The sequence below is a fragment of the Colletotrichum paranaense genome (genome assembly GCF_030867605.1).
Source record: "Colletotrichum paranaense strain IMI 384185 chromosome Unknown Scaffold_5.1, whole genome shotgun sequence".
NCBI classification, from domain to species: Eukaryota; Fungi; Ascomycota; class Sordariomycetes; order Glomerellales; family Glomerellaceae; genus Colletotrichum; species Colletotrichum paranaense.
In genome coordinates, this window is record NW_026848963.1 from 2,484,239 (window position 1) to 2,498,730 (window position 14,492).

Below are 14,492 nucleotides of genomic sequence, written 5' to 3' on the forward strand. Positions count from 1 at the left end.
CACTGCCAACCTCACACAGCAGAGGAATCCCCCAACATTAGTGACAAACGCCCGTCGATAGCAGCAGAGGGCGAATATCTATAGAAATACTGGTACATGTTCATACATTGGTAGGTAGTCTAGTACAAAGTCCCAGGACAGGACAATCCTTCTCCCTCATCTTTTCTCTCCTTTCCCATCTCAATCCTCGACACTCACTTCACCCCAACTGCCCGCTGGAGAACTTCAAAGCTCACCATCAACAGCCTTGCTCCGATCAACCTGCAACATCTCAAGCAACCTCGCCTCCTCGCCCTCCTCCGCGTTGTGCGCCGCGTGCGAGGCCGTCGACTGCCACTTCTTCAATTCCCTCTCCCACGCGTTCCCCTGGGCCTTCATGAATCGTTGCGTCTCCAGCGGGGTGGTCCACTCCGACTCGCCGTTCTCCGCGGCCGCGAGACGGCGCTTCTGGCCCGCCTCGCCCGCGCGTCCGAGGACGCCCGCGATGACGGCGACGGATCGGTAGCTGTTCACGACATTGTTAGTCAACGGGCATAGATAGAGAGGTAGTTGGGGGGTTTAGATGGGAAGTTCGGCGTTAGGGAAGGGAAGGGAAGGGAAGGGAAGGGGGTGAATACTAACCTGTCGTCATTGGCAGGAATGGCATACGTAACCCAATCCGGATTCGCATCCGTATCAATAATCCCAATCGTCGGCACGTTCGCCAACCCACACTCGTACAGCATGGTATAGTTCTCCCTTGGGTTCAAACACACAATCAGATCCGGCACCAGCGGCCGCCCCGTCCTCTGCAACCTCTCAAACCCCTGCAGCGTGATATCCTTCTCGTCCACGATCCGCACCTCTTTCCCCTGGTTAATCACGTCGCGGTTCGTAATGTTGCCCGGCGTCCACTTGGTGAACAAGTGACACCCGCCCGCGAGCTTCGCCGCCCCCGTCACGATGTCCATCTGTCCCTTGCGCGTGCCCGCGAACAAGATCAGTCCGCCGCGGTACGCCACCTCTTCAACCACGCGCGCCGCGCGACGGAGGTACGCAGCCGTAGTCTCTAGAGAGATAATGTGAATCCCCTGCCTCACACCGTAGATGTACTTCGCATTAGCCGGGTTCCAGCGAGACGTGTGGTGTCCCATGTGCGTCTGACTCGCCATCAGCAGCTCCAGGCTGATATCCTTCGGGTGAGGCGGGTTCTCGATGAGCTGCGAGGGCACGTACGGCCGTCCGACGGCGGCACCGACGCGGGCGTTGAGGTTCTGCTGACGGCGGAAGCGGTTATAGGCGTTGGGCACCGTCTTGGAGCGGGCCTCGATCGCCTCGACGCGCTTGGCTGCGACATCCGGATCGTGCTGCGGAGCGACCTGGGGGATCTGGCCGAGGGCCGCGGAGGTGGTCAGGTCTGCAAAGGTCTCGGGCGTCATGGCGCCGACGAGGGCGTCCGTCGTGATGCCGGCGCGGTGGCATGATCGGGCGACTGCTGGGGCCAGCAGTGCTCTGCTGCCTGTACGAACAAGTCAGTATTAGCTTGAGTTCGTCAATTGAATTGAAAGCCTTCAGAGGTTTCACGTACCATGCCGGCTGACTATGCTTCTGACAATCATGGCGTTTTGGCGGGCGGCGTTGGGTGCTCAGGAGTCGTTACGCTGCTGCAGTTTCCCAGGAACAATTTTTGGAGCTCTCGGGGAAGCTGAACGGAAGTCTCCGCAACGCCCCTACCGACGCGCCCCACATGTTAGGTAAGCACTCAATTGACTGGAATACCAAGAACGACGAGTGCAATTATACTCCTCAAGGCTACTAACATAATCCAATGGTTCATATTTTCAATAAATTGATAGAACGGATGTGCGGTGTATTAATTTTACGTCGGGGTACTCAAGTCTAGTAAAGACAACAATACTCGATACATATTTACAATGCTTCGCCAAGGACTCTCGTAAAGTCGTGATTGAGATCCTCCTCTTTCCTGTCTCTAGCTTTCTCTCTCTACAGCGCATCCCTTACCTATTACTGGTCAGGCGCGAGATCGTGAAAACACCGACAATGACAACCGCCAACGTCACAATGGCACCAGGGAGCAGCAGCTCGTTGGGAACACCAGCAATGACCTCCTTCTCCACGGGTGCGTGGTGTTTCGAGCGACGCGATCTCCGGATCGTAGACTCATCTTCATCCTCATCCTCAGCCTCGTCGTCCTCGTCATCGTAGGCTCTTCTCCGGCGAAGGTCGGGCGTGGCGGAGATGGGAGGGGTGGGGAGCGCAATTGTCTCGATGGTGGGGGGTGCGGCGGAAACGGGGGGCTTCTCGGGGTCGTGGACGAACAGGTCGACCTTTTCATGGCGGCTCTGGCGGGCGAGGAGAATGGACTCGAGCAGATCGTTGTCCGTCGTGATGGAGACAGAATCACCCTCATCGTCGAGATAGCTGAGCGCGAAACCACCAGAGATCTTGCCTTCGTCGGCCACCGGAGCACCGCCAATGGACTCGACTTCGCTTCCCAACTTGGCAACCACGTTGGCAACCATTGCTGAGATACCCTGGGAAGCAATGACCTGGAGGCGGTGAACACGGCCGGACGGGGCCTTGAACTTGAAGGGGAAGGGCAGCTCGGCAGGGGACTGCTGAGCTGGGCTGTTGCCGGTGACGGCGGAGCGAGGCGGTGACTCCAAGCCAACGTGAGAGGCAGAGTCACCGGGAGCCACGCTGTCGCCGACGCGTTCCCGGGTGATATCGGGAGACATGATGCGTGAGCCCAGATTTGTGTGGTGGGTATGGCTTCCCTCGCCGGACATCATGGATTCGGTGCCGTCGTCGAGCGAGAGCCAGAACTTGTTCCACGCGGGTCCTTCGCTGTCTGAAGTAGACATGGTGTTGATCTGCTCGAGGGTGGCGTAGGTGAGCTTGAGAACGTCGACCATGCCGACGATTTCGCCACCCTCGTTCATGACGGGAAGGTTGAGGTAGTGGCCGTCTATATGGTACGTTAGCTGGTGTTAATTTCATTTCATTAATGCAGGAATCTTACCATGCATCTTGCGGAGAGCAGCCTGGATGCTCATTTCCATAGGAGCAAAGTCCGGGTGAGGCGTCATGACGCGGACAACGCTGCAGGTCGCGGGGTCGAGACCAGGGGCAATGACACGGAGGACAACGTCCTTGCTGGTGAAGATGCCAGTAATGGCACCCTGATCTTGCACCAGGACGGCCGTGGTACGGTTCTCCTTCATCATCTGTGCGGCCTCCTTGACCGAGGTTCTCACGCTGACCGTCGTCGGGGGCCGTCCGTCAAGGACCGACTCGAGAGTCGGGCCCGACATCTTGGAACGCAGAGCCTCGACGTACTGGATAATCTGTTGCGGCTGGCTCGTGCCGAGCTCGGACTGCACACCCTCGAGGGCATCGTACAGACGTCTCGAGGACGAGTAGGCACGCTCCAGCTTCTCCATGGCATCGTAGAAACACTTTGTAATATCGAGAATACCAGAGATATCTTGGTTCTCGTCCATAACCGGCAAGTGACGGAAACCCTTGCGGACCATGAGATCGAGGGCGTCGGTGGCGCTGGTATCGGTGCGGGCGCAGAGGGGGTTCTTGGTCATGATCTCGGCAATCGTGATGTGGTTGGGCTTCTGGCCGGCGCCGACAACGCGGAAGGCGAGATCCTTGGCGGTGAAGATACCGGCGATGCGGTCGTCGTCGTCGGTGACGAGGACGCAGTCCTCACGCTTGGCGGCCATGAGCTGGGCGGCCTCGGCGACGGTGGTAGCGGGCTTGATCTGCAGGGCTTGACTGGGCTTCAGGGCGAGGACGGTGCCCGGAGGGGCCTTGCGGGAGTGACGGGCTCGGCTCGTGAGGTGCTTCTTCTTGGAGAGATCGCTCTCCATCTTCTTGCGAATTGCCTTGACGTAGTAATCAGTATCCATTGTGTCGAGTAGTCTGGCTCTTTCGAGCTCGCCGTAGGTAAGTCTGGCCATTTGGAGGCAGCAGCAGCTTCTGGAGGGTCGATTGTAGTAGACACGATCGAAGTGCCAGCGAGACTGGAGACGCGACGACGACAACAGAAGATGGACAAGCGGTCTGCGTATCTTTCCTCCAAGACGAAGGAGCAGAAAGAGGCAAAAGGTCGTGATCGTGGGGTCCTATCAGAAGATGAAAAAAAAAGGGCATCATACCTCATCTCTCTTGGTCTGCTTCTGACGACTGGCACTGACTCCTGATCCACCACCGCCGCCGCCGCCAACTTCGCTCTGGGTAGCCTGGGTTTCTAGGACAGGGCGCGGAATGCCAGAGGATACGGCGGCGGGAGGTGCAGAGCCTGTGACGGAGGGGCTCTGGGTGAAGGGGATGCCTCCACGGGCCTGGCCGCGATTGGGCGTGCCTCTAAGGGTGTTGCCTGACATTGCATGAACTTGTCAGATTGCGATTAATTGGAGGTGTTGATGCGTGGTGTGGCTATTTTTTTTCGTTCCGTCTGCGCTTTTGGCTTTTGGGGGAGCGGAGAGCTGCTGGGGTGGGTGCCGAGGGCGACGCGTGCGAGCGTGCGAGCCGGCAGTCGGGGGGTCAATAACGGGGCGAAAGGTAAACTGTCGCAGCTCCGAGTTCTGCAGGAAGAGACGAGACGTGGGATGAAAAAGGTTTCGAAACAGGGTGAAGTGAGATGGATGAAGAGAGTGAGAGAGAGATGGACAAAGGGAGGGCCAACAAAGAGGGACCAGATGACAACAGATGGGCATCCAATGTGGCCTGGCGTCTGTCTGTTTGTCTCTTGCAGCCTTGCAACCTGGGTGAGGGATATCCGTCAGGTAGATAGACACGATAGGTGATAATCAGCCGTTGCAGAAAGCTGGCATTGGATCCTTTCAGAAGCTTAAGCCAAAGATATTATTGACGGGAGATGGGAGGAAACCGGTTGGGTCCGGGACCGGGTTAGTTATTTCCAGGTCCCAAGGTCCAAGGTCCACCACGTCCACTGTTGCAGTTGGCAGTATGTAGGTAGCTGTCCTGGTCCAGTCATTCACAGCAATCATCAACCTAAATGGAGCAGGTCTGATGTGGTCATGGGGCCTCACAATCCTTCCCCTTCCTTTCTACTCCATATCTTGATCGGCCCCGATACTTTGGTTCCATCTGCTACTGCATCTGCTGCTACTGCACGCTGCAAATTGTTTCCAGCCAATGTCACCGCTGTGCGCTGTGAAGAAATGGACGACAGGAAACATTGCATCGACTGGACAGCAAGAGACGAAAGAAAAAAAAAAAAAAAAAGACCCTGGTTGTCGCGGTGACAGGGGAGCACGACGCACGGGCCAGAACCGGCACCCGCGACGTCGCTGACCGTCGCCTTCAAATCTCGTAAGCTCCAGTTCACCTCGCTTCTGCCCAATCACGTGTCGTATCTCATCCAAGTGGATCTCTAAAGCCCACTTGGTCGGTCCCTGAAGCTCCCGAGGCCGTCTGACCAAAACTCCTCGGTGACCTCACTCCGCCATTTCATCTGACAGCTGCAACTTTATACCATGATTGAGATTCATCAAGTACATGTGTATGATACTGAGAGATGAAGCACAAACTCTCATTATCTTTACTCGCAACATCCCATCCGATGCTGCCAGCTCACAGAAACTCAATTGTCATCAAAGCCTGCACAAAGATTCGGTGGAAACGTCCCGACTCTGACCCTTGCATGAACCTACCAGGCGGCGGTGAATAACAGTCTCGATTAAGACAGCTGAACCCTGTCGAGCCAAAAGGTGCATGTCATCTGATCTCTGCAGCGCTGTTTCCCCCAATTTGCTCAAGCTGTGCCTTTGCCTCTTCTTTTGCACCACACCAAGCGCACCCAGTGGTCGTAGCTGGATTACACAGCTCAAGTTTAAACAACCGCATCATTATCGACCGATTCTTACACCACTCACTCCCCGCCCTTCCGGATTCCTCCTCAAAACCAACAGTATTCCCCAGCTTCTCCAATATTGTGCAACAATGCCCGAGCATACTGCCTACATGGACCTGACCCAAGATGGCGGGTCTTAGCCGTGCCCCCTTTTTTGGCCTCACCTGAGAGTCAAATATCGCCTGACCTTCGCTAATTCACCAGTGCCACCTCCTATCAGGGCAGTGAGGCACCGATGAGATCGGGTCCGAAATCGTGCTGGTCTAGTTCCGAGGCTTTCTTTACATAGAAGTGCAGAGGGCCAAAGGAGGACTCTTAACCGGGCCTCATTCGGCCCCGGATTTCCCTCGGCTCCGGCATGAGCTCAACCACGTGTTCACGTGAGAACCGTCCCTGACTTTCATGATGGCGAAGGGCAAAGTTTGGATCATGTGACCGTGGCGTAGATGTCGGCCTTGGAACCATTGGATAATTCTCTGTGCATACGATAGGTAGTCCTCCACGAATACCGACGCTTTTGCTTTGGTGCGGAATAGTAAGGCTTCAGATCCCTGACATCCCCTCAATGAGCCTGCGCAAGACCAGTTACACATGTACACCATCATGATTTTGGCGAAATTTGTATATACCCTAAGCAGATCTCCAATGATACAGTGTCAATGCCAGAATCTGAACTGACCAGCAGTACAGAGAGAAGAACGTTCCAGTGAACCCTTTCTTGAAAACTTCGAGGCATAAGCTTCACGACTTGGATGAGTTGCTCAAGGGAGAAGTCTCCCTCACTTGGATGAATTTATAGCGACTGGTGCATGGGCTATGAACAGTACTCTAGAAGCTTGAGATACATTCTTGAGGAGGCGCTGAAAACGGCTGGATGTATGAATGCAGAATAACTAGGCCAGGCAAAGAGGTAGTAAGTCTAGTAGTAGATAGACCAGTGAGGGCCATGGCTTGTTTGTGAATTCAGGGGAGTACTTCACAGGTGTGTCTTCTTGTTGAGGCTGAGTTCGTGGCGCGGAAGCCAGCTACATTCCTCTTGTGTGAGCTGCTTTCGACCTGACTAGGGACACCATCACTCAATCACTTATTTTGCGACCTCATTGTCAATGCAGTAATGGATCTCAAGAACCATCCTGACGATCTTTGCAATTTGTCAATCCGTAGCAGCGATGATACGCGGGGCAATCTCAGTTCAGCTTACTCCTGATGGGCTACGAGAGGTAGAATTCGCCAAGAGCCACTTGGTGGTCTCGCACGAGGTCACTCACAATCGTTTACCTCGAAAGATCAAAGGCTCTCCCGGTGAGCCGCCTCGAACTATTGAACAGTTGATGGATGATGGTCAGCCGAATAGGATATGTGTAGCTGGCACCTAGTATAATACGGACTGGAGCCCAGAGCTTCTAGGCCAGGTACGCCTCTCAAAAGCGATATCAAAGCAGCTCTATCTGTCATGCTTCGTCATCTCGAATAGCTGCGGAGACTACTATAAGAGTCGCGCGGGATGTGACGTGCTGGAAGAAGCAATGAGAGATAAAACCTAGAAATGTTTCATAAAACTCGAAGGCAGCACTTTGAATACTGGTAGCTGTGCCTGGCTTCGACCAAGTCCTTGGCCGCTCGCTGATAACGTCGGCTTCTTCGTTGTCATATCCGCAAAGCTGGAGCTCACCTTTGCCTCTCTTCTAAGATTATTGAATGCAAATGCCGATGGTCAGAGACCTTATCTTGCGCGTGTATAAGAGGCAGCCAAGATTCCCAAGGGCAGCCCGTTCGTGATGCTTCAAGGTCGCTCCGCCATAAAGTGCAGCCACGGACATGGCGGTTGACTTCGCTAGGCAGAGGTGAGAAAGCCGGCCGGAATTCCTGACGTGAATCCAGATACCAAATCATGAGTATGTGTTCGCGCCGCCTGTCAAAACTGCTGCTAATTTGTAAAGGTTCCAGCAAGTTGGTTTCGACAAATCTGTGCAACGAGCCAGCTGGACGGTAGACCTAAAGATACGACGTGATAGTGGTTTCTGACAGATGAGGCATTCGAAGCCCTGAAGCTTATCCGGCAACTCAGGCAGTCTGGTTTGTTCGGCATCCAGCTCTGCTGACAGTTGTCTTGAGAACAGTGGGAAGAATTGCTGTCTATTACGGGCGAACGGCGGAGTAAAGAAGTATGTTGCACAAGAAGCTCACGGGAACAAGACGGAAAGATATTCATTGAAGAAGATGGCGGGAACGAGTGACTAAAGGAAAATGATGATGAACTTCCGCGTGGTCTCTTGGAAACATGCTGTCTTGGTGGCAAGCAGCGGGTGAAACATAGACTCTCGAGTGTGGCTGCACCAGCGCACGACGGCGGCTGCTGCTGTGCATCGTCGGTACCGCGTGGTTGGCAGCCGGTGGGAAGGTGAGACGGCGCGCGCCTGCACTCCAGGCGATGGCAGTCTTGGGTGATGGATGGACGGGCCATCGGCTGTCCTCCGCACGTCGGGCTTGAAGTCCGGTTGCCAGGGTTGTGCGATCGGTGATCAAATCGAGGTGCTGGTTGGACGAGTCCGGGAGGGAGCACGCACATCCTTGATTCGATTCTTGACTGCGGAGACGGAGTATTTTTTGATCTGGGCTGGGATGTTTGTTTCTGTGCCCACTTTGCGTCAGGTATAGCGAGGAACGACACGACGACATTGTTGCGGTGTAAGCGTATTCTGGAGCCTCGTGTTGATATATCTGGATGGGAATTATGAGATTATGCCTTGACAAGGTTGGCATGGTATTCGTATGGATGGATGTGTGTCCAGAAACTTGAAAGATAAATAAAATCTAGATTTCGATACGCTACATACGCAACTAGCTGGCATCAGACTTCAGTAGTCAGACTTGACTTGAAGAAAACCTGGCCTCGATGCGATGCGACCGCAAGGTGCGGCAGGGTGCAGAACCAGGAGGTCCTTGTCTTTGAACAACATGTTTTAAAGATTGCTCGTGGCCGTAGCCGTGGTTGATGGGCCATCTGGGAGGAACCCGCAATGACGGGATCCTCACGATGGGGTACCTCAGGGTACGTGATGGCGCTATATCGAGATGTGAGAAAACGTGGGAGGAAATGTATCAGAAGTACAGAAATAGTAAGCTTGAAAGAGAAGGAGCGTGGGAGGTCAGCTTGGGTACGTATCGGAGCGCATGCCTTTTCCTGCTGGTACGTACGGATACGTACTTGGTAGCGCCGTCGCAGCTGAGAAGGTGCAGCAATGGCGCACACGATTGGGTGGCAAGAGCAATGTAAGTGCAAGGGGGGACAGGCCGCGCTGACTGGACAGGCAGGGGGAAGGTGCCGCTGCCGTGCAGGTGCGGGAAAGAGAGCACCTTCCCTGGGGGAGCTTGAGGCGCAAGTTGCCCGTTGCTGTGGAGACGACGTCAACAAAGCCCATGACGCCGACGGACGCCTTGGTAACCACCACCACGGCCCATCGCATCGCCTGTCGCCTGGTCTGAGATGGTTTCCTCAGTTACAGCTCCCCCCTCCAACCCGCCAAACCCACCAAACGCCAGGCTTATACTCCCTTGCCTGTGGTCTGTGTCTGTTTGACTGCCGCTCTCCTCCCTCGTCTTTCCTGACTACTACTACCTCTCCTACCCACCCAGATTATCTCCAGAGTGGAATCTTGAATTTCCTCCCCTCCCCTCCCGTCAAATCCACTACTGCAGGAAGACTACCATCTACCAGTCCATCGCGCGGCTGAACTGCCAAACTTCCTCCAAAACCACAAAACCACTCAAACCAACAAACTCTTACCACTTACAGCTACTCAAGAAGGTCCAAAAGAGCTTCTTGCGTATCTAACCAAAAACTTCTCTTGTTGCCAATTGACATTTTTACCTTTGCCTAGGTAGAGAGCACGCTCTCCGAGCTCTCACATCTTTCTTACCTCGCCTGAATAAGGCGTACAGACCAGATATCATCTGTTTAACCCGCAAAGTCTACCAAGACTGAGCACAACCTCTCTTACCCCCTAGCCCGGCACTTCTGCTTGCGCTGCGTGAGGTAAGTCTAGCCATGCTGTCGCAACATCAATATCACAACCAGAGCTAACTTACACTCCTCCAGTTTCGGACCCATAGGTTCCCATCGACAACAAACCGACCGACGACAATTCCTTCCGGACTCAACCTTGCGACACAATGCTGTCCAATAACCCCCAAACCAGCAATCTTCATGCCCGTCACAGAGCACACCGACGCCAAAATTCGACACCGACGGCATTCGAAGCAGTGAAGATCCAGCCCTTGCCCCCAAATGTCCAGCGTCAACGAGCTCTCGGCCACCGCCGAGGCCTCAGCCTGGACACAAGAAGGCAGGACTTTGCACCGGTAAGTATGACTACTAACACAGGACTAGCACAACCGCAGCATGTACTGCGAGAAGCGCAGCAGCAACGCATTCAAGCACGCCCGGGCCCCCGCCAGCAGGCACACCTTCGACAACACTCACAACAACAAATTCACCGGAGACAGCAAATGTACATGGCCTCCAATGACCATGAAAACTACCTCATGTCCCCCCATGGAACGCCTCAGGCTCAGCGCTTCGACGCCACATGCTTCGATTCGTCTCCCATACAGTACAACCAGTATGGCCAACAGATGAACGACATGATGGCCAAGGGTCAGCAGGTCTATGGCGCGAACATGGGAGGCAACAAGGACTTTGAGCTCTTTGGCTCTGACAGCGCTCTCTCGACCCCTTCTTTCATGAACTTTAGCGACACTCCCAACACCCCTCAGGGCTGGATCTCTGAGGACGAGACTGCAAGCACAAGACGGTCTTCGCGGAGAATTAGCAATGGCATTATGGACAGAGTCAACAAATTCGAGACTATGGGCGTTGAGCAGATGCAAAGACCAATGACACCACCACACCAGGATGCAAACAGTACGTCTTTCCGAATCTCACTTTCGTTCAGTCACTTACACCATCTAGACTACTTCCCCCCAACACCAATGGAGACACCCCACGACAGGGCCGTCAAGCACGAGCCCATGTCTGCCAGGCCGAGTCGATTCGCTGAGGGATACGACGAGTCCATGGAGGAGACTCTCAAGCCCGTGAGAAAGTCGAACCAACGCACTCAAAACATCTTTGAGGAGATGCGCAAGCAGTCGGAGCAGAACGTCATGACGGTTCCTCAGCAGCCCTCTCAGATCCCCCATGGTCTGTATGACCAGGTTGTGCCGACTGCCGACTTCATGAACATGAACAACTTCAACAATGAGTTCCTGAAGATCCAGGAGGTTCCGGGCTACGACGGCCTCTCTGATGATCTCCAAGTCTCTTCCGACATGTCCCAGCACTCGACTCCTCACACTCCTCTGATGAACTTCCACAGCGCATTCGATAACCGGCCTGATCTCCACCACCCCAACATGACCATCGGTTCTATCTCGCCTTCCAGATCCTTTGACGACAGATCTTTTGATGATTCTCGCCTTTCTTCCCCTCATCGCCGTACCGAGTCTCTTGCCAGCATTGCCAGTGCCGCGAGCATTGCAAGCATCAACATCGAGGAGACCAAGACTGAGACCGGCGTCACGCTTGATGACATTGCTACTTACATCACCGGGCCCGATCCTGCAGATGGCAAATGGACTTGCACTTTCGAGGATTGTGGCAAGAAGTTTGGACGCAAGGAGAACATCAAGTCTCACGTTCAGACCCATTTGAATGACCGACAGTACCAGTGCCCTTCCTGCAAGAAGTGCTTCGTTCGCCAGCACGATTTGAAGCGCCATGCAAAGATCCACACCGGTATCAAGCCTTACCCCTGCGAATGTGGCAACAGCTTTGCCCGCCACGATGCTCTGACCCGCCATCGCCAACGTGGCATGTGCATTGGAGCGTTCGATGGCATCGTCAAGAAGGTTGTCAAGCGCGGACGTCCCCGCAAGCACCGTCCTGAGATGGACGAGCGCGTCAACAAGTCGGCTCGCACAAGGACCAAGAACAAGTCGACCGCATCCACCTCATCGCAATCCGGCTACTCAGATAGCTCTGCAGTCAACTCTCCCGAGAACGACTTCATGATGTCGGATGACCAATTCGAGATGGGCGATATTGACGAACGTCGAAACTTCGACCTGCCTCTTCAAATCACCACAAGTTCATCCGCACCCATGCCCTCTTCGCCTCCACGTCTTCACCGGGATTCGCACTTGGAGACTTCCCCGGCTGCGAGCCACCATTCCGAATACGTCTCCCCAGAGGCCCTGATGGAGGCACCCGTCTCATTGCCCCAGCAACCGGAATCACCAGCAAAGAGCGAGTACAACACCCCACCAGAACTTTCCCAGTCTTCATCGCCACCACCCAATCAGTTCTTTGACGCCGAGCCCAATCACTCTGGTTTCAGCGATGATTCGCTGTTGGCTGGAATGAGAGGCAACGCTGGTCCCATCGGCAACACCAGCATCTCGAGCCTGGGCCTGGTCGATGCTGATGATGAATTGCTCATGAACATGAAGGCTTTCACAACCGAAGATGGCCTAGTTCAATTCGACCGTGACTCCAACATGCTCATGATGAGCAAGTTTGACGAAGAATTCGAAGACCCAGTCAACATGTTCACCAACAACGATGACGTTTTCTTCGGCAGCTCATGATGGGTAATATTCTCTGGCGAAACGGTTCCCTTTCGGAAAGGTATAGGACGGTGTCACGACTTCTTTTCTTCGGCAACGTGTACGTTATAACGCTTTACGCTTGTGCTTGATCTTGGTCTTTCTCAGCACCCGCCACGGGACCATCTAATGACGACGGTTTATCGCGACGCTCTTCGTTCGCTGGACGGATGTACTATCACAATGGGGTATCAAAATGTTCGGTCTATGGGTTATTTTTTTGGTAATGATTTGGGTATTTTCGGCGATCAGCGGCGGTTTCTGGCTTTGATCTTTTCTGGTTTACGGCAATGGGATTTGGAATGGAACATGAACCCGATTTCTGGTGCTGGGCGACCGCGCGTGTGCCTTGCGCCACGGTTGGGTTCTGGGATTACGCGATAGAAGAGATACGATGAATTGAATTTGGGATGGATTTCAAACTACTTGACCAACTGTGACTGTGAATGTGCAACAAATGTTTCCAACGTATGTGGCTGCTAACACGATGTGTATCGCCAACAGCGGCTGTGAGACTTTAGCTATGACACTTTTCTTTTCCTTTTCTCCCCGACTTTTATATCACATTCCTGACCGGAAAGAAAAGTTCGTCATGGGAGCCGGTGCGTGTGACCTCGGGGTTCCACCTGTTGGAATGCAAAACATCTTCAGCAAAGGTGGCAGCGTCGAGAACTAGTCGGCTTGCCGTCGGACTGACTGCTTCTAGGTTCTTACGATTGTGCTTGCGGCCCTGTATAGCTGAATCTGTTGGGGGTGTGCATTCCAGTTGTGGCCCCTCGCGACGGGGTGGTGAGGAGGATATGATGGATATATGACTTTCATGTTCTATTTTTATATGGGACAGCTTGTTCGGATTTTGAGGCCTCCGTCGAGATGAGATGGCGCTATCTTGGTGTCTTGGTCGTGTCATTATTCCGAGAGCTTGAAGACTTCTGCTGAAGGACTACCCTCTAGGTTTTCCCTCTGCGAAAGACGGCGTTCGCCGAGAAACCTGAGGTGTTCTTGTGAGTATCTTGCCGAGCCCTCGAATACTCCTTAGATACCAAAGGGTGAGGCCCACCCGTAAGGTGCTTCAGCCACTTTCACCTTCTCTCCTACTATAAGAGGCACAAGGGGAACGTGGCCGAGGGGCATTTGGAGGGAGTCAAAGATTAATCCATAAGTCCGAGGCCTCACTCAACCTAATCTTTTGTTCGATTCGCCATTGATGACTTCTTTTTTTCTTCATCCTTTCTTCCTTTTCAAACGCTCCCAACCTTTTTACCGAGTAATTGCTGATGGGCAATATGCCATTGACGGAAAGGGGTTCAATCCGTTCAGCTCCATGGGACATGCAGCATCCCCTTCCGGAAGACGATGCTATTGGAAACATGAAAATTCCGAACAATCAGCATCATTCATTACAATTTATAGACATACCAGGGCTTCGCGGGGAAGGCGTCAAGTGCATACGTTGTGATGGCATGGATCTTGCCATAGGGATCTATCCGAAGGATCCGAAGCTAGATCTCGCAAGTCAATGATCGGACACTCTTCACTGCAATCTTAACACGCACCTGGGCTTAGTGGGAGGCAGGTTGCATGTAACCCGAATTCCGGCCAACCCAATGAATTGTCGTCTTAACACGCACCTGAATTTGATGGGAAAGAGGATCCATACAGCCTGGACGGAATCATTCCGGCCAGCCCAATGAAGTACGACTTCACTGCAATTTTAACACACCTCTGGGCTTTGACCTGGGGGACGGTTGGACTCCTCTTCAAGTTTGTTGATCCCTTAGCTGACCGAAACTGACTTGAGACTTGGCTTAAGTATCACTGCCAGCAAGGCAATTGCAAGTTGTGGAAGGCAGGTAGGTAGTTGGCCATCAATTCCATGGAGTCGGTCTCGTTTTGATGCAATAATAGAAAGTGAGATGGTCATCGAAAAGCACAC

General features: G+C 53.6%; 2 protein-coding genes across 2 annotated transcripts; one reads left to right on the forward strand and one right to left on the reverse strand.

Annotated features, from left to right (window-relative positions):
* Positions 1-225: 225 nt before the first annotated feature.
* On the reverse strand, positions 226-4,397 carry CPAR01_07229 (uncharacterized protein; the record flags this gene model as incomplete). Its single annotated transcript, XM_060491499.1, has 5 exons — positions 226-505; positions 622-1,498; positions 2,009-2,968; positions 3,023-3,896; positions 4,170-4,397. The coding sequence occupies 5 exons, from the start codon at positions 4,395-4,397 to the stop codon at positions 226-228; spliced, it is 3,219 nt and encodes a 1,072-aa protein (XP_060350373.1).
* Positions 4,398-10,063: 5,666 nt separating this feature from the next.
* Positions 10,064-12,538, forward strand: CPAR01_07230 (uncharacterized protein; the record flags this gene model as incomplete). The annotated part of the gene is made up of 3 exons (XM_060491500.1): positions 10,064-10,252; positions 10,292-10,814; positions 10,863-12,538. 3 exons carry the CDS (start codon positions 10,064-10,066, stop codon positions 12,536-12,538), a joined length of 2,388 nt encoding a protein of 795 aa, XP_060350374.1.
* Between the last annotated feature and the right edge of the window lie 1,954 nt (positions 12,539-14,492).